Source organism: Convolutriloba macropyga, chromosome 2, assembly GCF_964194025.1.
Source record: "Convolutriloba macropyga chromosome 2, txConMacr16.3, whole genome shotgun sequence".
NCBI lineage: Eukaryota > Metazoa > Xenacoelomorpha > Acoela > Convolutidae > Convolutriloba > Convolutriloba macropyga.
The window spans coordinates 70061356-70084428 of record NC_134469.1 but is presented as its reverse complement, the minus strand read 5'-3'; the positions used below and the strand labels follow the sequence as shown (position 1 = coordinate 70084428).

The 23073-nt window shown below is 35.2% G+C and overlaps 1 protein-coding gene across 1 annotated transcript in view; it reads left to right on the top strand.

Moving 5' to 3' along the window:
• Positions 1 to 1949: 1949 nt before the first annotated feature.
• LOC142334662 (uncharacterized) overlaps positions 1950 to 23073 on the top strand; it is a 37256-nt gene continuing 16132 nt past the window's right edge. Inside the window, exons 1-2 of the mRNA XM_075382874.1 lie at positions 1950 to 2898; positions 5666 to 5923. Of these exons, the coding sequence (XP_075238989.1) occupies positions 2218 to 2898; positions 5666 to 5923 (939 nt within the window). The 5' untranslated portion in view covers positions 1950 to 2217. The remainder of the gene's footprint in view (positions 2899 to 5665; positions 5924 to 23073) is intronic.

The window sequence follows — 23073 nt, the reverse complement described above, 5'->3', positions numbered from 1 at the left end:
TCCGGATAGCCCTCAAAAGTTTTCGTTGCACAGAATGGGTAAAGATTTTTCAAGACAGCTTAAAACTTGTTAAAACAAAAAAAACTTACCAATTTCATTACCCGAAAATTGAAGAAAATTTTGAGAATTTTTGGATGAGAGTAGCATTAACCTTGTTCTCAACGCCCTCTTTTGAATTTCACCACGTAAGTTTTTCAGATCCCCTGGAAAAATTCAAGGTACAGGTAGATAATAGTCGAATTTGTCGACTGAGGACATTGTGCATAACTAAGGCTGCTCTAACCACCTAAATTTATGGTACTAAAAAGGCACGTGCAGATTGATTACTGCTTTTAAAGCATCATTCGCGGTTCAAAATCCCGAGTTGTGCTAATACCTGACAAAAAAATGTGAATTATAGAAGTTCTAAATGACAATTCATTCTCACGCTTAAACAGAAAAGGTGGTTCAACCGCTTTATTCCTTCACTCGTTGCAAAGTTGTTACGCGATGAGATGTCGAATTTTCATCAACCGACACACAAATTCATATCTACTGGGAACCAAGATTCACACTACATTAAAGTACAAATGGTAATTGAAAAGTAATTGAATCGAGGCTAAAAAATCCAAAAAAAAATCGGAAGACCACCAAAATTGTCAAAAAATTGGGAAAATTCATTTAGCAGTGTTCTAATAGATCTCAAAAACGTCACTGGATTTTATCAGATGACTCATTGGAATTTTTTGCTGAGATAACATTTCGAGAGGTACAGTAAGACAAACTGTCAAAAAATGTGAAGTTTATTCGGGAAATGCTGCAAAAAAGTCAGTTTGCAGAAAAAAGCAGGAGTTTTTGTTGAAGATGATGTATCATTATGTTTAAAAAAGCCTTTGTGTGGCAGAGTGTTGTTATTACTAGTGAAAATAGAAACTAGAGTTTGCATCGCCAGTGACGAAATTGTTCAAGTTTTCGACGAAATGATACAAGATCTCTAGAAAAATACATAAAATTTGAGTTCGGACCAGTGATCACTTTTGTTCTGGGGTGCAATACAATCATATTGACGAAAAAATGCTTGGGTGCCCAAAAAATTCAGGTGCTGTCGGTTGTCAAGAACTTTTGAACAATGATGTAGAAAATGAATGCAATTTTAGGAGTTTATTATCCATCATGATAATGCTCCTGTGCATGGATCAAAGATTATTGTCAATTTCTTCCAAGAAAAAAGTGAAAGGTACTGGAATGGCCAAATACAGTCATAATCGGAATTCTAATCGTTATTTAGGGGCAATTGTGAAGCAGCAATTACGAAAACAGGAGTTTTTTTAAGAAAATATATAAAGTGGATTTTGGAACTACATTGACGCAAATAATCTAGAAAAAACCTGCTTGAAAATTATACAAACCATCTGCTGGACATTAAAAAGCTAACGGTTTAATGACGAGTTATTAGAGAACAGATCTGAACTCAAAATGATGTATTATTTGGTCATTGTAATGTTTTTAAAAATCTTAAGATGTACGTAGCTTTGGTACCATATTGTATTCCCAAATGCTATTCAAACTTTTCCTCATGTGCTTTATCGCAAAAAAACCGTGTACAATTTTTAGAGTACTGCGAAAAAACTAATCACAAAATTTTCTCTAAACGTGATTCAAAATTTTCGGATGCTTCGATGCGCTTTCTAGAGTGGATATAACTATGCATCAACGTTTATAACCTCAAATGGCCATTTTTCATGATGGTAGAATTTACAAAAAAAACTCTATAGCTAACATTCAGATGCTTTACCTGCGTTAGTGAATTATACACTTAATTCGCAAACAGTGCTGTGCATCAAACCATACTTAAAAAGACACGGTATTGGTATACACTTGCACTTTAAAATGAACAAAAACGCACCATCAATTTTACGGCAAGCTGTTCGTATATGTATATGTATATATGTTAATTCAGTTTCAATCAAAACCATACAATTCATTTTGAGGCGATTCTGTTGATAAAAAAGACAAACGTATATTTACAAAAACGGTTTTATAAAAGTCTTTTGTTTAACAAAATCGCATTATGCTTATACATACTGACACTAAAGCGTTGCTTTAAAATTAATTAATTTTTGATTTAAGGTCATGCTTTAAAATTAAACTCGTGGAAACACTATTGCAGGTTATTATTAATTTTCAAAAATCGGGTGTTAAACTTGTGTCATTTTGTTGACAAATATTTGTGAAATCATGTCTGGTGATGGAAATAATTCCGATTGGGAAGATTTGGAGAATAGGAAGAAGGTTGACAACGATGACGCATCAGATGTTAAGTACCAAGTTTCAAATACAATAAATATTTCTTATGATCTCAATGGATCTGCAGACCATGATGACGCAGAAAATGAGGACGAGGAAAACTACGAGTATCAATACGAGATAGAGGAAGAATTTGAGGACGAAACGACAGAAGAACAGGATTCCGAAGATCCAGGGTATCAAAACGTGGAATCTTCCGATGCATATGGATCCGTCAGTGACCATAACAGACAAATGGACCAAAGCCAAAACCAGAGCAACAATGACACTCAGGAAAATTTCCAAGACGGCGGCGAAAGCCGGATGCCGATTGTGTACGACGAGGTCGAAGTGGAGTATGACGTAATTGGAGACGAAGATGACGTAATCTACGAGGATGATGGTGGTGGCAAGAATCCTGGTGACGTCATTGAAGATGAGGTGGAAGACGACGAAGTCGAGATAGTGATGGAAAAACGAAGTAAGACAAAGTTGTATGCCGAAATGAGCGACGAGGAATTGGACATCGCTTTGCAAAGAGAAGTAGCTCCTCCTACGAGACAGTTTTCGAAATCCAAAAAACACGTCACTCTAATAGATGTAGAGGAACCTAACCAATCAAGTACTAAACAGGTCAGTTTTAATTGAAACAGCTCCAATGATGACGTACGCTTTTGTTTGCGATCGTTTAGGCAACTGTACATCCAAAAAACAAAGAAATCAGGAAGTTTTAAAGTTTTAAAAGTTTCTGGTGCGGGAGTAAAACAAGTTTAAAATCGAAAGGATGCTATACAATAAAGAGAGACCAGATTTCGAGGTTTAATCGGAAGCTGGTCTCACATTGACGGGTTCTCCTTTCGAGGCTATGTATTTATTCAAGACTATGTACTTTTAATGCTTTACTATTGTTCAAACTTCCTATGTAATAACAAAGTAGATCGCTTAGACAGAATCCAGAACCTATGTGCAAATTAGCAGATGGGTCCTCTTTGATAAGAAAAAAATATAAATAACCTAACTGAGCAAAGTGCATTACCAGTTGGATATAAGCTGATTCTTTTAGATCTCATTCGATTCACAAAAATATAGATAAAAAACTGCTGCATCCAAAGATTGGTATTAGTTATTCAAAGACATACCCCATCGTCAAACTCTTGATGTGTGCTAGGGAGATAACACAAAGGTACTGTGAGAAAATTTTTTTAATATAACCGAACTCAACAAAACATTTTCATTTTGCTACAGTTTCGCGTGGTATAACCACTGTTCAATAAGTAGCAAATTAAAAAAAATTTTAATGTGTTATTGCAGTCAAGAGCGCTTTTGCTGCTATCCTTCGAGTTGTGATCCATCATAAGATTTGAACAGAAACTGAATCAAACAATATTGGGGCAACCCACGATCTTGAAAATCATTTTTTGGTTGAATTCGCTGTTGTTTCTTATATTAACATTGTTTTGTTTGATTATTATTTTCATTAGAATTATTATTATTAATTTTGTTTTATCATTATTTTTATTTTATTATTTTTCGTGTAATGATTGCAATTTTTATTAATATTATTAACATCATTATTTCTGTTTCTAATTTTGTAACTTTTTATTTTTTAATCGTTTAATTATTATATTAGTATTATCGTTATTAAATTTCTTTGTAATGTTATTTAAATATAGTTATACCTAAAACAGATATATAAGAAACTTTTTATGGCAAACATACGCACCAAAATAGCTCAAAGTTGAATTCTCAAACGCTGTATCAATTCAATAGCAAAATTTGTAGATTGGTACATACAACACTTTAACTGCATTCAGTAAGGCCAAAAATGGTCACGGATGTAGAGTAGTACAGTAGTTGTAGAGCTGAAAACATTTCTATCTAAACGAATCATCACAAAACTTGAAAAGAAAAACAAATTTTTCCAGCGAAAACCGTCAAAACCCCACTTAATTATCAAATTTTTTACAATCTCGCGATATTGACAATTAATATTTCTAGTTAGGTATTTCTAGTTAGATATTGGCCAGTTTTTGAAGGGTTTTTGACTGGTTTTCACTGAAGAACTCAGAAATTCAGAACAAGTGCTGTATCATGCTCAAGGGTGGCCACTCAAATTCTAAAATCAGTTTCGAAATTTTAAAATTTGTTTCTGAATTTTTCATAAACAGTGTGAAAACAAAACTCAGACTAAGCAAACAGAATTCGTTAAAAAAATGGATTATGCCTGAACATTTCTGCCTGAACATAATGCGAGTTTAATTTACCCTTAGGATACTATGATTCAGTCCTGAATTAACGTTTTACTATTGGAATATCATGAATCAGTTCTGATTTACTATGGCACTCGGGTCCGGGTACTCCAGTGACATAAGAGTCGATACCCTTATTGTCTCATCTATTTGAAAAAGTTTGACAAATGCGCTCTGTTAGCGATGTCCAAATCAAGCTCAAACAATGTCTCAAAAATCCTGCAAACACAAATAATTAAGGAACTTCTATTTTATTTCTGCAAATGTTTCTTAAAAACATAAGAAGCGAGTTCATTAACGTGAGAACTTTCTGTGACAAAATGTCAAAACATCAAACAAACTTGGAATTTTTCCTACTTTTCCAACTGTTTGACCAGGAAAAGAGCTCTTGGCTTTTCAACCAGATTGAACTAACAATCACCTGCAATTTTGCATTATTTCACATTCCTGCTCTGATGTCAAGTACACAGTAATGCTTCAAAAAGGCAACGAATAGTTTGGAGTGCAATATTTGACAAGCTCTAAATGACAGCAAATTTCTCAAAGGAAAACAGGGAAAGTTCTCATTCAAGTATTTTCAGCATTTTTTTGTCTAGTGCTTGATTCATTGCTTCAGCTTAAATGAAAATGGATAAAATTTAATGTTCGTCCGGCTTCAATTAATTTAATTCTGATACACGTAGTTTTTAAGTCTCTTCCCTTATACCCCCCATTATTGCATGTTTACCATGATTGAGGATGGGAGTATACGTTATATGATGACTAAGGTAGGGGAAAGACGCCGTTTTTCAATATTTTCTGTTTTTGGTTTTTGTGAAGTGTTTTATAGCTAGGTTATCTGAAAATAATACGCTCACTTCCTCAAACATTTCTTAAAAAACTAAACGTGTTATTTTAAAAAATGATTCAGTAATAAATACTTATGCAGTATGATGAAATTTTTAAATCATCCTGACACTACAATCTGGGCGTATGGGTATAGAACGGTGAGATAGCAACCGGAAGCTGCAAAATTTATGAGAAATTGTCGTTTTTGCCATTTTTTGTCAATTTGTCAAAATCAAACTTAAGAATTGCCGAAAATCATAATAAAGTTTTTCTGATGGGTTCTTGTGAAACGAAACCGACGAAAACCGAATAAAACTGTTTAGCCTGAAGACCGGAAACAACCTGTGAGCAAAAAATTGTCCACAACTCTGAAAGAGGGGGAAGAGAAAATTGATCACGTGGGTGTCGAGAAACGAAGGTCTAGTGAGCCCGCTTGGGACCCAGCAAGTGATGATGATCTGGCCTTTGAGTCCCCACGTGAAGAGGACACGGAAGAGGAACCGGATCAAATGGAAAATCTTGAAACCAAGAAAGAGGAGCAGCACAAGGAGAGGCAAAAGAACTCAGCAAGGAAAAAAGAGGTCAGTAATCACCCAGTAAAACGAAACTTGATCCAACTTGATAAGAATTAATGCATGATCTTGAAATCTCTTGCAAAACTTAAAATATCTTGCCAAAAACTTGAAAAAAACAATATTTCATGGTAAATTTATTTCATGGTATATTTCATGGTACCAAGATCTTATCAAGATAAACCAAGGAAATTTCTTGATTGCTCTTGACAAAATCTTGTCAAATCTTGATAACACTTTTTATCGCCCTTCTGATCGCTGTTTGTTCTATCTTGTGCCATGAAACGAAAACAAAAACCTCCCGTGAACTCAAGGAACAAAATTAGGGTAAAATTGATTAGGGGCCATTTTCAGACTTAAAGCCATTTTTATATTTAAATATGTAACCCAAAAACAGAGGGCAGGGGATGTCTTAAAGTGCTGCAAAAATATTAGATTCTTTTTCGTTTCAGCTTCATATCATATGGTTTCCAGTCAGTCTCAACTTCTTTTAATAACTAATAATTTATTTAATCTTTTGTTTTCCTGCTATATCTTGTTTTTGGGTGCAATTGAATTGTTAATAGTTAATATTTTTTGCCTTATCATGGTTAATAGTTCATGAAAATCGTGCCAAGGTGTTGTTTCTTAACCTCCATGCAAAGATATAGCAAGTCCTACATATTTTGATATTATCTTTCCTTGTAAAATAGCAAGATTTTGGCAAGATTGTCCAAGATTAAGTATATTTATTATCCAGGCTATCAAGTTTCATTTCACTGGGAATTTTAAGTATACGACATTTATGTTCCCATTATTGATTTTGCACTAAACAAATTATGTTAATTTATCCCAGCACTACAATCTAGGAGCTAATTTTAGACGTTGTTGAATATACGGGAAAATTGGAATCACAAATTATAAAAGTTGGGCTCAGAAGCGGGTTTAAATGCATGTCACGCGTTTAATATATCTATCCTGCTTTGACTGATAACTAAAAACATTAGAAAATCTGGAAAAAAAAGCAAAATTTATTAAAATCTTATGCGCAAAAATGTCAACTTACAAGCAAAATTATACATACAGATAATGTTCAAAACAATCTATTATTATAACCGTCGAATAAATAATTGATTGAAAACCATTACTTGAAAACGCAGGAGACTCTAGTCACAACTTCCTGAGTTTGAAACCACTACTGGTCTGACTTTCCAGCAATCGCCTTCCATAACTCTGTGAGCTCTTAATCAGCTCTGGCTAGACTTTCGTGCGTTTGGAATTACAATTTTCTAGTTAAATGCGTCGAATACTGTCTGAACTGGGTTTTAAAAAGTTTGAGCATATCGAAAATAGACATAAAGGCACATAAAAAGATAAGTTCAAAATTCGTTTTTATTTATAGCACGTCCAACGCATCCCTTGCTAATTTTATATTTCCATCAATTTTAAATCAATCAAAACATAATAACCCTTATAAACTCATATATTCGTAAAATGAGTCGGAATAAGCGTCTCATCTCATTCAAATTTTCCTACAGATCAAAAAGATCGAAACTTCATAAAACCAAGGAATCGAAGGACCAACCGTAAACATGTTGTCATGCAAAATACAGCATATGTAAAAGTACTCGACATGCGCCCAATATATTATACCTTATCGTGCAATATAACAGAAAAATAATTGAGAAAAATATAAATAGGTGAGAAAATAACTCACGTTTAAGATGAAGATGAAAGTTTTCTTCATCTTTACCGCGAGGTATTTTCTCACTCAAATATATTTTTCTCAAATTGTTTTTTTTGTTATATTGAACGATAGGGTATAATATAATGGGCGCACGTTGAGTACTTTTCCATGTGGGATATTTTGCATGTCATCATATTTACGGTTGGTCCTTCGATGCCTCGGCGTTATGAAGTGTTAATGTTCTCAAGGAAATGATCAGTAGGAAATTTTGAATGAGACTAGACGCTTATTCCGACGCATTTTACGCGTCTATGGGTTAATGCACATTGGGTAAATTGACATTGCGTCAAATAACAAATTGCCCAGAACACAATACGTTTCATTTCAGCTGGTTTGGTTCTGCGATATACTTAACTCATTGAAAACTATCATAAGTTATGCTTACAAGGTGACTCCGAAAAAAAACAAGTCTTCTGATGTTTTGCACCAACCACCGAACTTAAAAGTTTGATTAGCCATGCTATTTTGCTAATATAATTGCTGATTTAAAAATCTTAATCAGAATGTTTTACGATGATACTGAAACCTTCTTAAGATTGGTTCTCATGAAGGCAGAGTGTTTCAATGTGAAAGAGCACACCAACTCGAATATTTTTTCAGACACATGTAATTTTTAACTGCTCACGGTCCTAGCAGTTATATACAGGCTTTAAAATCCTCCAGTAGTAGTTACAAACCGAAAGCTTAGATTATGTACGCATAACGAATAATCTAAAAAACTTATGCCTTAAGAACCTTAACGTAAGTTTGCAAGCAACTAATATAATAAAAAGGACTGATACAAGAGCCCAAGAAACCATCAAAACGAATATATTTTGATTTGTTATGGTTTGTAGGATGTCTATTTGTTTAATGAATTTTGCTTAAAGTTCCAGACAGACAGCTTTATGGATTCTAATTGAACGAATAAAACCTTCCCAGATAAAAACTGTCCGAAAAAAAGATGAAACATTCCCATAGAAAACATTACAAAAGAAAACCCGGCTTTAACCAACGAACAAGGAACGAACAAATGCTTTGAGTTTGGAAGAACACAATCATCTTAGATTATTGCTTAATCTCTTGGAGTCCCACTTGAAGTTGCCAGCTCAGAGTTTGATGCCGAATTTCTACCGAACTCCCTTTTGAGTCCGATTAGAGAAAGAGGTTTGGATAATTGACAAAATGAGGGCTAATCTGATCAATGGATAGGATAATAGGGCTGCTTTCATTTTTGGTCTCTAAATGTGCTGACCAGCTCTTATATTTTGTCCCGTTAATTCTGCATTATTTCTTCTTCTAAGTATCATATTCTTCATCTAAACAATCACGGAGTTTAATGACTGGCAATGTGGCAAAAATGGATTATTTCATTATTCTTTTCACATATAAAATTGATTTTTCTCTTTTGGTGGTCCGGGATATTTCATTTTCAATATTTCGCTCCACTACATGCTATTTATTAACTGTCACAAATCCCAAATCTTTTAAGTGACAGAGTGAATTCATTTGTACACCTCTTTAGAGGCCCGCTCCTCTACTTTCCTTTGCGTAAAAAAATAGTCTAGAACAAGAACCGCGAATTCCCTTTTGGTTTGCTTTTGAGCAGAAAACATTTTCTGGCGTGATGTGTTTGTTGTTGGCCATAGCTGCTCAATGCATAAACGTCTTCTCAATGTCTGCCGAACCTGACGAACGACTTTGAACTTTATTATGTTAAATTTCTTTTTGCCTAGCTTGACTCAAACGTTGCATTTTCTAAAATAACAGCCCCATATAGCCATATATCTAGTCCGTATATATAGTCCGTGCCCAATAAACCCTAGCCAAGAAACCTTTTATAATTTACATTGTATATTTTATGTAGATGATACTTTTTATTGCAATTCAAAGAATTTGTATTGGGGTGCTGTCGTCTTTTTGGGGTGCTGTCTTTGAAGATCTGTACACACAATTTCAGGATTTTTGAAGTCCAATTGTAGTAGTGATTTTGGTCTCGCCGAAACACGAAGTGGAGCAAAAAAGCGAGTAGTTTTGCGGCGTCAAATTTTTTCGCTCTAATTTTAGAGTAGTGTGGAAATACGGTGTTTAAAATGAAACAAAAATTTGCATACTCGGCAGTGTTTTTTTGTTCACATGCGGCAATTTAATTTTTTTACTGTTTTTTCAATTTTTTGGATAGGATTTTTTTCTAAATGGTTTTCCCAATCCATTCATAGTTCGTTCTAGACCTAATTTTTTTTTGTTTGAACCAAATTTCCATCTTTCGCTTTTGTTTTCATGCGGCATTTTTACAATGATTTTCTGGTTTCCGAATTTACTCATAGTACGTTCTAGGTCTAGCTTTTTGTTTAGTTAACGCAAATTCTATCAATTGTACGTCAAGACTTGTCCTGCTATGTTTTCTTTTTTAACCTTAACGATGTCCACAGCAACAATTTGTGCTCATAATGTGAGACCAAACATCAAGGGGTTCTGCTTTATGCTACACAGTAAGAACAAAACCAGTCCTTTCTTTAAGCAACCAATTTAATACTTTGATAAATTGTGTCCACTTTTAATATTTCGATAAATTGAAACTGAATGGCCTTATTGGGAGCATATTTTCCGCCAATTAATTCGCTGGGTCACTCTAATAAACGTTCAGGACTATTTTGTCATAGACTTTTTTTTGTTTTCTGGAAAATTTTTGCCTGGAACTGTTTCATTGGGAACTATTTAGAAATTCAGTCCAAGTTTTTCTGATGCGGTCTTTTTACTTCGGACACTAGACTATAAATTAGGTTTCCTTATCTTCTGAAAAAATGTTCGTCAACAATTATAATCTCTTTTAACTTTTCACAATAGCTTGCGTTTGAAGCTTTCTGATTAGAACCCTCTAAACATCAAAGTAAAACCTTTGAGATACCAAAATGACATACTGACAATAACATACTGAAAACGTAAACAAAACAGACAAAAGTAGCTGAGAATTGTCTTCTCATAATTTTCTAGCTGATAACCTGAGAATTGTTTTCTTACATTTTTCGAAAATTTAAACTTTGAAGTGAGATCGCTAAACAACAAACAACCAAATAAAATCTTTCCATGTTTTGCCATTTTAGTGGTATCAATTTTTAGCTCAAATTGAGCACAATAGCTAAGTTGAATACCTCATACGTTAGAGTGTTATTTATATTAGTTCCCAAAACCTGAATTGTTCCCGAACATTTGTCGATCTGATTTTTTGAGTGACATTTTTTGCGTTGGTTTCCAGAAATATAAGTTTCATTTTTTTGAGTTAAAAGTTGCTGAAATTAAATTCGTGTTTTCTCTTTTCTTTCATTAAATATTTGGATTTTTCCGTTTGTGCCCCCCCCCCCCCCCGCCCCGTTATAGACAATGTACCAGTACTTTGTCAATCCTTATGTAAAAATATTAAACGTTCTATTGGGGGATGCAAATAATGCCCCCATTAAGCTTTGGTCCCAAACGGAAAAGATACAACTTTTAGGTCATACTTTTAGTAGATTATCAGGGAAACGAGCCAGTTCGTTAAACCAAGAAACAAAGTTGGACTCAAGGTCTTGAATTGGGTGTTAAGATTAGCGAGAAAGATAAAAAAAAGAATTAAAAACACTGTGAAGAAATCGAAAGCCTTTTTTCCACTTACCATTCTACACTTGGTTTGAATAAGTAAACTCAATGGGTAAAAATAAAGCAATTAAATGCAAACACGAACGGACATCAAAAGGTACTTTTTAGACGCCATATAGGAGGACACTTAGACAGATTGTTGAATAGAGGATTGACTTTAAAGGAGAACTTTTTGCAATCTCCTTTTAATTTGTGCCTTTGTGGACCCCATAAGAGGGAAAGAATGAACGCGCGCGTTGAATTAAAAATGGTTCTAATTAAAATGGAACTTGGTTTTTATTTCGCATATCAAAAATATTGAGATTAAAAATTCTCAAATGCGTGATCATAAATTGAGAAGGAGTAAGTTAAACACCATTTGGTTCGCAGATTAAAATGGCCCGTCTAGGATTGTAAATGGAACTCAGTTCTGGTGCTATAAATTGCGAAAAAGGGGAGATATCCTTGAATACACAGCATATGTTGAGACGTTAGATAAATATATTTTGTATATCAGTTATAACAGCAGCACACTGTCAACTAAAATTGATTTTGTTCGCAAACAAATGTAATGCTGGCAAAAAATCGATCACTTGGATTGTGTTTGTTCGTTCAGCTATTTCTAGCCACGAGCCATGATTACTTTTCCTTTTCCACAGGACAGCCTTGTCTGTGATAATGAAGTTATTGAGATTCTCTCCGCAATGAATAGAAATTTTTCACTCAACGATTTTTCACAGGCCGCATAATTTTGAACTCAATTTGATGACCTTGAAAAATAAGCCAGACGCGATCGATCAAGCAAAGCTACAGTTGGTTTGTCTTGCATAAAATACTAAAATGAAATTGAGGCTTGATTCTGTTGTCGGAAAATTGTAAATTAATTCTATTCGATGAAAATTGTAAATTAAATTTGAGGAGCAAATTTTTTCATGATGAAAATTTTTCTGCACCCGTTTCGTCCCCCGCATTAGGGGCAAAAAGTTTGAAAAATTGTGACCAATTGTGTCATCGGAGAGTTGAGAAGAGTACCTCTTTAAAGCAGATTAAGAGAGTAACAGTTAAATGGAGCTGATGGAAAAACTACTCATGCTCAATTGAAAATCAGCAAGAAGAATCAGCAAGAAGAAGAAATTCATGTACAACCATTAACAATCAAGTTTATTAAAACAGCAGTCTCAAGAGTTTGTGAGTTTGAGATTGAATTTTGGACGTTGACTCTAAACTGTACAATGTTACTGGGGTACAAAACCATTATAAACACCGTGGAGGGTTTTTACTGGCTTTTCCTGATTGCTTTTACTTGTTTTGAGTACTTCTGGCTAACAGCGTTTGTAGTTGTTATTGACATTGTTAGGCATGAAGGTAAGTTTTGTCAGAGAGGGGGAAGAAAAAAAGAATAGGTAAACAAAAGAGAAAGAAAAAGAAAAAAGAGATTGAATTGGAAGAAGGGCTGAGCATCAATTGGTTCGGGTGATTCCTCTCGAAAACTTCAGCGACCGAGACAGGGATCCCCGGAAGAAGCTTCCTCTGTTTGAGGGTTTGTTATGGGATGGATTGTCGGAGGTTTATAGAGCTTAGAAGCGTCACAAGCTTTTAAAGCCCAGGAAACGGCAGGCGACTTCTCATTCGAAAGGATCGAAGAAACTTCCTGACCCTAGGTTTGATCTTGACTTTGATCCAAAGGATCTTTTGGGTTTAAGTCGGTGATCTCTGATTTTTAAATCAGTAAATCACATGACCAGGTTTGATTTTCAGGTAGCTTAACCAATCAGAAGGTCCAATGTGCTTTTACAGTTGTTCTTTGGACATTGCCTTTTCTTTTCTATAAGGCGTAAAATTGCTTCAATTTTATTTTTTTGTGCGCGCTTGATGTATTTTTTTGCCAGTCTTATCTGAATGTTTCTTAAAATTGAAAAAGTAATGATCAAAATTTCCAATAAAAATGAGTGAACCATTATTGCGTAAATTTGTATAAAATATCGCAAATAGATGCATCTTTATTTCATTTGATATTTTTTGGAAGACCATTGCAACATTCGAATCTGTTTTGCGAAATTTATTCACGTCTTGCAAGTCATTTTATGTGTAGGTTATTTGAAAAACAAATTAAAAAAACAGGTTTATTTACAGCAGTTTAATTTGTTGAACTTTAAGAAGAACATTTTTTGCATCTTTGTACCGAAACATTGTTTACATATTTTTTCCCTATTAGTTTGAGGTGCTTAAAGTTCTAGTAGATATGTTTCGTTCTCATTGCCAGAGGACTTAAGGTTACTCAATTCAAATGCCATTTATAAATGTGAATTTAATTTTATTTTTAACTAAATTTTTAATTTTTTAATTTACTTTAATGTATTATGTAAGAAGTACAGTGAAAAATAAAGCACATCGAAGGAGGATAATTATGCAGGATTTTACGGCTAAAAATATTATTTTTCAGCTATATTTTTCAACTATGTGACGAACTTTCTTACAAATCTGAAAACTTGCCAAGGGTAGGATTTTTTTTCAGGGAGCAAAATTTTTGGCTGATTTCTTTAATAGTTTGATTTGATACTTTTTGTTTTTCAAGACGAAATAAACTTATTCTCCTTTGTTCCTCTTCCAAATGAGTTGGCTTTCATTTGACGTGATATTTATTAAAAATACTGTTTATTGTAACTGATAGTTTTCAGACGATACGTTACTGTTGATCTACTTCGATTATCGAGAAATTCAATTTAATTCTTTGTTTCAAACACTTTTAAAAAATTTAGTTTGAATAGATAATGGTGTCTAGCATATTTTAATTCCATTTTTTATGGAACCAAACTTGAGCGCAGTCAGGGGTAATTTTAAAGCAAATTTGCAGACTTCTTGCACTACTCATAAAGTAGGTTTGGATTTGTTACTTCAAAAGATAATTTACAAACTGTTTATAAAATTGGATGAAAATTGTCAACCATTTTATAAACTAGAGGGAACAATTTGCAAATTTTTATAAAATAATGCAAAAATTTTGCAATACTTTAAAAATTTTTGTAAAAATAACGCGAATTTTTTTAATTCAGTTTATAAATTTTAATAAAATTTACATTAATTTTTTTACTGGGGTACTGTTAACTCTTTCTTACGTTAATATTCAAAACAAATCCTGAACTAGCAATTACACTAAAGTTTGTAAGTTTTGGTCAACTTTAAACAGTTAGTTTAAAGTGCTAGAAATTAAAAAGTGAGTTATGGTACTAACTTTATATCTGGACTTCTCAATTTGCAGAGCTGGACAATTGGTTATACTAATCTGTTTCAATGAACCCATACTTGGATCGTAAAACGGATGCAATAGTCCTAGCATAAGTCACAAATTAAAATTGAGAAATGAATGTAAATAGATGGAAAACAAGGAAAATTCAACAAACTCTGAGTTCTAGCTCGCGGCCAATTTTCATAATGATTTCTTCAAACACGCCGGCTAATAAATGCCCCTGCTTGATAAGCCAAGCGCGAAGAACCATTTTTTGCTCTCGACTTTCTACGCCCGGGGCGACTTTTTGTGGCGGGCTCAAGAACAGATTTAAAGATAGGAGAAATTTAAGAGCGGAGCATATTGTTGAACACTAATTGAATTTCCTTTCACTGCAGACTACCTCTTATGAAGAGAAGAAAGAAGAAAGAGAAGAGAATGTAGGCATTAGAGGCAATCAGAGAGAGAACGTTTTCTTAAGAGAACATCAATTAGGCAATAATTGTGACAAATAAAACGCTCTTCCTAAAAGATCTCTTCTCGTTTTCCTCTTTTTTAAATTCAGGAAATAATGTCAAAAAAGGCGAAAGCCATCGTGGCGCCGCTAAAAGTGACGGTTTCTATCAAATTACATTAATTTTTCAGCATTAATTGGAGAATAGCTGAGTGGTTTTTGAGATTTTTTAATGTTTTTATGCAATTTCTTAATGAAATTGATTTTAAATTGCATTTGAAGAATGAATACACGCAATACTAAACGAATTAAAAAGGCATAATTCTAAATGTCAATTAACAGCAACTGAGAGTTTAAAAATTTTATGTTGTTGAAAAACCAATTGTTAATTTGGCATCAAAATACCGCATGAAATATGAAATTATATTAGCGTTCCACGTTAAAATTTACTTTATCAAAAACTCAATAGCTAGCAACCGCGCAAAAACTCGATAGCTAGCAACCGAACAGCGCAGCTGACAAAATTGACAATATTATAGCCCAAGAAAATCAGATCAAAAACAAAAGAATGCACGCAACTGTATCAGACATGAAAAAAATGAAGCATGGCAATTTTTAGAGACAGAGTAAAATAAATCTTGCACGATCTCATGAGATTCTTTAGTTTTATCGGCAGATTTACAAGACTACAGAAACTCTTATAGGTGATATTTTGCGAAATTCTGTTTTAAAAGTCTTGATATATTTTTTTTCAAAAACTGAAAAGTTTTTCTTTTCAATTGCAAATTGCCCAAATTTCATGTATTATAATGCAATGCGTATTTGCTTCACATACAAGACGGGACATCAAATTCCAATTTTTTTAGTTAAGGTTTTCTATTCATTTCCCTTAATGGTGTCTCCAGAGAAATTGAAGAAATTCTGTGTAAAATTAATCAGCAAATATCATGATTATTTCTTCATTACGGAGCACTCGCTGAATAGAAAATTGGCACAGAGAAGAGACAAGTTATTTTACAGGTATTAGTGAGCTAAATCTGTTTTGTAATTTTAAAGCATTGGCCAGAATTTTTCAAACTGAATTTTACTTACATTTTACATTGGACAATTTTGAGCAAATGTTTTTATAAATAAGGCACAGATGGTCTTGTCTGGATATTTTGCGAGACGAATATGCGATCAAAAAGGGTCATTAAGCAATTAAATTGTTATTAATGCATTAATTTAGCATATTAAATTTTAAAGCAATAATTCTATATCTTTAACTGCACTAATTTGTACTTAGCAAGGATCCATCATGGTCACAAGGACTTTAAACCGAGCTAACGGTGCCCGGAAAACTAATATTAGCCAAAAATATTAAAATTTGGCATAGTATAGCAGAAATAATTTCTGTAAGCAAATATAAGTGGGAAAACACAATTATCTATCTCGCCTACACATCAAAATAACGCATTTGGCCATGCCTCGCGGGCCACGGCCATGCCTCAGTGGCCTATGGGACCTGACATGAATCTATCACAACCGAACAAAATATCGCGACCGTTCTCAAATCTGAATGGTTAAAACCTCCTTTTCGGCTAATGTTCCATTCGGCTGATTTTTCTTTCGGCTCAATTTCCTAGCTCCCTGAGCTACCAGTTCTTACAAGTAAAACATTAGTTATCAGAAGTATATTTTATTAGAACATAAGTGTTTCATGAAGTTGTTGAATGGAAAGCCATCTTGCCATATCCCTATAGAGCCTCGCCTAGTCAACACGAATAAATGTGTTTAGGTCTCATTCATTAAAAATTGTCAGTTTTTATCTGTTCTGAATTAGAATCAGCTACAACAACTGAAATACTATTTTGAACAATCATTCTTACGTTTACTTGTTGTTCACATTGCTTCTATATTTTACAGGTAAATTGCACAACAAAAATTAGTTGCCATATTTTTCGGACCATTCACAATATTCGCAAATACTGAGTGAGCCTGAATAATATACAATTGAAAACAACGCTCAATTTGTAAGAATTGGATACGTTTTGCAAATTTCACAAAATTTAAAGGTAAACTTTAAAGATGCTTAATCACTAATTACAAATCTGAGAGAGAGAGAGAGAGAGCAGTGTAAAAACAGTTTGCTCTATTTCATTGAGCAGAAAATTTTACAAGAACTTTTCAGACCAAATTTCTGAGACACTGATTCAAAACTGTAGATAGAAAGCAGAACTTTAAACTTTTTTACTTTTAGTCAGCTATAAACTACAGCTGGCAAAGATTATGTGAATTTCCATGCTCGTAGTTTGATCAAACTTTTTGTTCGTAGCTGTCCTATCGGTATTTGGAGGCACAGAATAAGGTAATAAAAAGTACGAGAAACACACCATGATAAAAAGAATATATTTTCTCATATTATGAAAACCATTATAGATGAAAAACATGTAAAATGTTATGCAATTAATACTCCGCGTAAGTTCAATAACTAGGATACGGCGAAATGAATAAAAAAATTTAAATGTACATAACATCTTTTCTGAATCACAGTTCTCGATTTTAATAATAATTATACAAGACAGTTAAGAAAACAAATTTTGTTAATTTTTATATAGTGAGTACTTTCAAACCAGCGGTTTGCGTTTTTGTCCGCATTTTGAAAGAATAAAGAACTTTTGTCGAACTAAATATTGGTTACGTTTTCCTTGATTTCTGCTGAATTGTTTGCCTTTTTTGTTGGACGATAGCTCAAAAACACAAATCGCGAAAAAAGGTAACGGATAAGTCCATTTATTTTTCAAATTTGAACTAAATGTGCCTTACACTCACTGTTTTCCACGATCGCTTACAACTCTAGTCTTAAAACATCGGCCGCGACACCGGCAATTTTGCTTGTTTTCACGTACGTTTTGTGGCGTAATGAAGAGCACCTTTTAGACCACTTCATAGAGTAGTTTTTATAGCGGTGGATAATTTTCTTGAACGCTGGTGACAATGAGAAGCAGCAAGAAGTTGTCTATTTCCTGACAACTAAAAAAGCAGGTTTTATACATCTGATCTTTTTTGATAACCAACATGCAAGTTTGGCCCTTGAGCCTCTTATCTCTCTTACCAGCAAAATGTAAGAGTAGGTTTAAACCTACACTGTTAAATCTGTACGTACAAACACGTACCAATGCAGTTTTGAACTGTGATATATCGAGAAGTAGCGAACTTAGCAACTTAAGTTAAAACTTCGATATAAAGAAAACTTTCTTACCTGATGTTTGGTGAAGTGAAATTGAATAATGGCTTCTAATTTGAACCGAATCGTCCATTCAAATTTGTTCTTACCACAAGTTTATCAATGTACATAAAACATAAATTTGTGAGATAGATTCGACCTTCCCACCACCAAACTCGATCAGTAACCAACTCTCCGACCCTCCCAGTAGATAGCAATGACATGTTCTCAGGTAGGGAGAACAATGTGTTAAGTGCAAAAAACTGCACTAGTACTTGCCATATACGGCAAGGGGAAAAACTTGTTCACAACTAAGGTGTAAATTAACACATATCAGTTTATCTATATCTAGACGGATCGTTAAATTTTCATACTGATACGGATTATAAATACCCGTGAAATTTTGTACATTTAGGCCATTTCGAACTCAATTATTAAAATAATAAAATTCTTGTTATTCGTGCTAGAGACCACGACATGAACTCAATTCTGTGGCCAATAAGTTCTCTGAACTGCAATGCAGCATGTTGTTTGGATCGTTTCAGAAATATCAAAACAATCTATTTTTCAAGGATTAACACTGTACAAAAAAATGTCATGGTCGCTCATTGCCCTAAAAAATTGTTAGACACTCCTTTTAAAGAGATCAGACTAGCCATTCAAAACTATATTTCACCTGAGGAGAGAGTAGTAATGGCAGAAAGGGCTAAATTTCTGTCCGTTATCCAAGGTGTTGGAGAATCTGAGGACGATTTTCTAGCGCGCCTCAGAGAAGAAGCACGTTATTGTGACTTCGAAAAACTTAAAACAGTAACCAACCCTGAGGAAGAGTTGGTGAAAATAAAATTATCTCAGGTTTCAGAGACCCTAAGGCCAAATTAAGACTATTAGACGGCATTAAAACTAAGCCAACGATGTCTCTGTCTGAAATGACAGAAAGCTTACAGTTCAGAAGTCAAGCAATGGCTTTTGCGAGTTCCTCAACAGGTAATAGACCATTTGTAATAAAAGAAGAAGTGGGATACAACTTCAAAAAGACCTTCAGAAAACCTAGTGAAAAGTTCACTGGTAATAAAGGCAATGGTAACTTGTGTAATAGATGTGGAGGTAAACCACACAGCAGCAAGCCGTGTCAGGCCTTGAACAAGAAATGTAACACCTGTGAAAAGGTGGGGCACTTTTCAAAAATGTGCAGAAGTAAAACCCAGCCTAAGTCAGGTAAGTCTGACCAGCACAACAATTTCTGCGAGGAAGAGGGTAAGTTGACTGGTCAATCATCATCCGAAATGGAGATGGGAATGTACTATACACGGAAAAACGTGTTTAACATGATGGTGACATGGGAGTACATTACAGTAAAAGACCATAAAATAAAAATGCAAGTTGATACCGGTGCTGATAGCACCGTGATATCATCCTTAATCTGGACTGAGCTTGGTAAACCTCAGTTAAATGGGAAAGTCAGACGTCTTGAGGCCTATGATGGTCATCAATTGACGCTTCTGGGATCACTAACATGTGATGTTGAGTGGAACGGAAGCAAGTATAGGCAACAACAACTAGCAGTTGTGCAATCAGACAAAAAATTTGGTCTACTTGGGAGAGACATACTACCCCAAGAATTCGTCAATGCAGCGAGTGATGAAAGACTACCTGCAGTCAAAAGATACACAGCGCATGTGAAACTCATACCGGGATCACAGCCAATGTTCTGCAAAGCCAGAAAAATACCTCTACCTCTCCAAGACAGGGTCAAAGAGAAGCTTGAGACAATGGTACGACAATGGGCATCCTGGAGCCAGTACAACCTGGTGGGGTCACAAATGCATCACCAATAGTGTGGCAGCGGAAGAAAAATGGAGCTCTGAGACTATGCGTGGACCTCAAAGTTCACATCAATGGCAAAGTTATGGACGAGGACTATCCAATCCCAGACATGGAGACCGTTTTCCATAATCTCCATGGGGCCTCTTATTTTGGAAAAATTGACTTATAGATGCGTATTATCAAATTGAGCTGGACGAGGATGCAAAAGAAATATGCACAATCAACACATCGCAAGGATTGTTCAAGATGTGCAGGCTTCCTCAGGGCCTAAAGAACTCATCAATCTTCCAGAATTGCACTGAGTCAACTCTCAAAGGAATCAAGGATGTGGTCATATTCCAAGACGACGTTCTGGTATAAGGAACAACAAAAGATCAATACGAGAAACGAATGCTTGCAGTCAAGAGTCGGCTACGTGAAAAAATTTCACCATCAATGAGAAGAAATCCAACTCAAAACCAGTTTCAAGCGTAAGTTTTCTTGGTTACTCTGTTTCCAAAGAAGGAATAGCACCCGATCTTAAACATGTTGAGAAAATCAAAATGCAAAACCGCCATCAAATATGAAACAACTCGAGTCCTTTGTCGGCTTAGCAATTTTTTTGGTCGAATGATACCGGATTTTGCGACCAAAATGCTACCCCTAAACGAAATTCGAAAAGAAGAATTCAGATGGGACAAGGAAGAGCAAAATGCTTTTGAAAACATCAAAAACGAGTTATGTGCTAACCCTCTTGTACAGCCCTACAGCTTGACGAAGGAAGCAACCGTGACAACAGACGCCTCAGCGAAAGCTATAGGCGGGGTACTCTCACAAGAAGGACATCCTGTGATCTACGTATCGAGGAAGTTGTCACAAGCCGAACAAAATTACTCCAATATTGAGCGAGAGGCACTTGCAATCGTCTTTGTGGTCACAAGATTGAAACAATTCCTACTCGGAAGAAGGTTCACTCTACAGACTGACCACAAACCTCTCAAATATCTCTTCGCCCCAGACGAAGAAATTCCGAAAACAGCATCAGCAAGAATTACAAGATGGGCGATAGCGCTGATGGGATTTGACTTCGAATTGAAGTATACACCCGGAGAACAGATCCCCCACGCTGATGCTCTGAGCAGACTAGACTTTGATGATGACGATGACAATGATCGAGTCTGCTTTGCTCTTGAAAATATATACTTCGTCCAATCCGGCCTGGTGACAGAGTCAGACATCAAAACTGAGCTGGGATCGAATCAACTCTTTCAAGATGTCATCAAACGAATAAAAAGCGGCATCTGGAAACAGTGCTCAGAAGCAGAGAAAGGATTTGGACAACAGAAAGACGCCTTGACCATTCACAATGGAATCATCTTTCGAGGAGTTGTGCCTTTCATTCCACCCAAACTAAGACCCATGGTGATAGCCAAAGCTCATGAGACTCACCCAGGCAAAAATGCAACTGAAACAGCAGTTCGAATGATGGCTTGGTGGCCCGGCATCAGTCAAGATGTTCTTTGATATGCTAGTAAATGTAAGGAATGCCAAGAAAACAGGCCTAGCCTGGGGAAAACAGTACCTACTTGGCCGGAAGCTGAAGTTTGGGAAAGACTCCACATGGACTGAGGCTACGTTAAGGATGAAGGTAATATCTTAGTGATAGTAGACGCGGGATCAGGTTGGATAGAAGCCTTCCCTGCGGGAAATTGAACCTCACAAACAGTGAAGGTGTACTTGAGTCAAATCTTTGCAAGATTTGGGATACCAAGAACATTAGTATCAGACAATGGTCCTGAGTTTGTGAGCAGTGACCTAAAGCAATGGTGTGAATCACTTGGGATTAGAAAGATGGAATCTCCCATCTACCATCCAAGAGCAAATGGGATTGCTGAACGAGCGGTCCAAACAGTGAAACGGGCTATTCAAGCCTGGAGTCCAAATCTGAATGTGTCATTTGGCGCTTTCTTACAGCGGGCTTTAATGACACATCGGAACACTTCCAAGTTGCGGGGAAAAACTCCTGTAGAACTGCTACTGTGACGCAAAAAAAAGACTTCCAGCAGTCACTGATTTTGATCTGTGTGAACGAGTCCTCTTCAAACCGACGAACAGTTCACCAACGGTCCAGCTACTTTCATTATCCGTAAAGGAATGAACACTTCGTTCATCCAGCCGGAGAATTCAAACAAGACAGTTCTTGTTAGTGACAACCAAATTGCACGGTTGGAACCTGACGACATCAAGACTGAATCTACTGACTCACAGTCTGAGAGCAGTAGGGACGACATAGACGTGGCATCACCCAACTCTACTGAAGAACCCTCAGTAGTTGAAGGGGAACAACCTTCAGTGGCCACGAGAACTTCAAGCAGAAATAAAAAACAGCCAGAAAGATTTGGAGAAGCTATTCCTACAAACTTGCTTAAAAAAGGAGGGAGGATGTGATATATCGAGAAGTAGCGAACTTAGCAACTTAAGTTAAAACTTCGATATAAAGAAAACTTTCTTACCTGATGTTTGGTGAAGTGAAATTGAATAATGGCTTCTAATTTGAACCGAATCGTCCATTCAAATTTGTTCTTACCACAAGTTTATCAATGTACATAAAACATAAATTTGTGAGATAGATTCGACCTTCCCACCACCAAACTCGATCAGTAACCAACTCTCCGACCCTCCCAGTAGATAGCAATGACATGTTCTCAGGTAGGGAGAACAATGTGTTAAGTGCAAAAAACTGCACTAGTACTTGCCATATACGGCAAGGGGAAAAACTTGTTCACAACTAAGGTGTAAATTAACACATATCAGTTTATCTATATCTAGACGGATCGTTAAATTTTCATACTGATACGGATTATAAATACCCGTGAAATTTTGTACATTTAGGCCATTTCGAACTCAATTATTAAAATAATAAAATTCTTGTTATTCGTGCTAGAGACCACGACATGAACTCAATTCTGTGGCCAATAAGTTCTCTGAACTGCAATGCAGCATGTTGTTTGGATCGTTTCAGAAATATCAAAACAATCTATTTTTCAAGGATTAACACTGTACAAAAAAATGTCATGGTCGCTCAGAATTCAAAAAATTTGAGTTCAAAATTCAAAAAAAATTTGAGCGACCATTGGCAGGGTCGCTC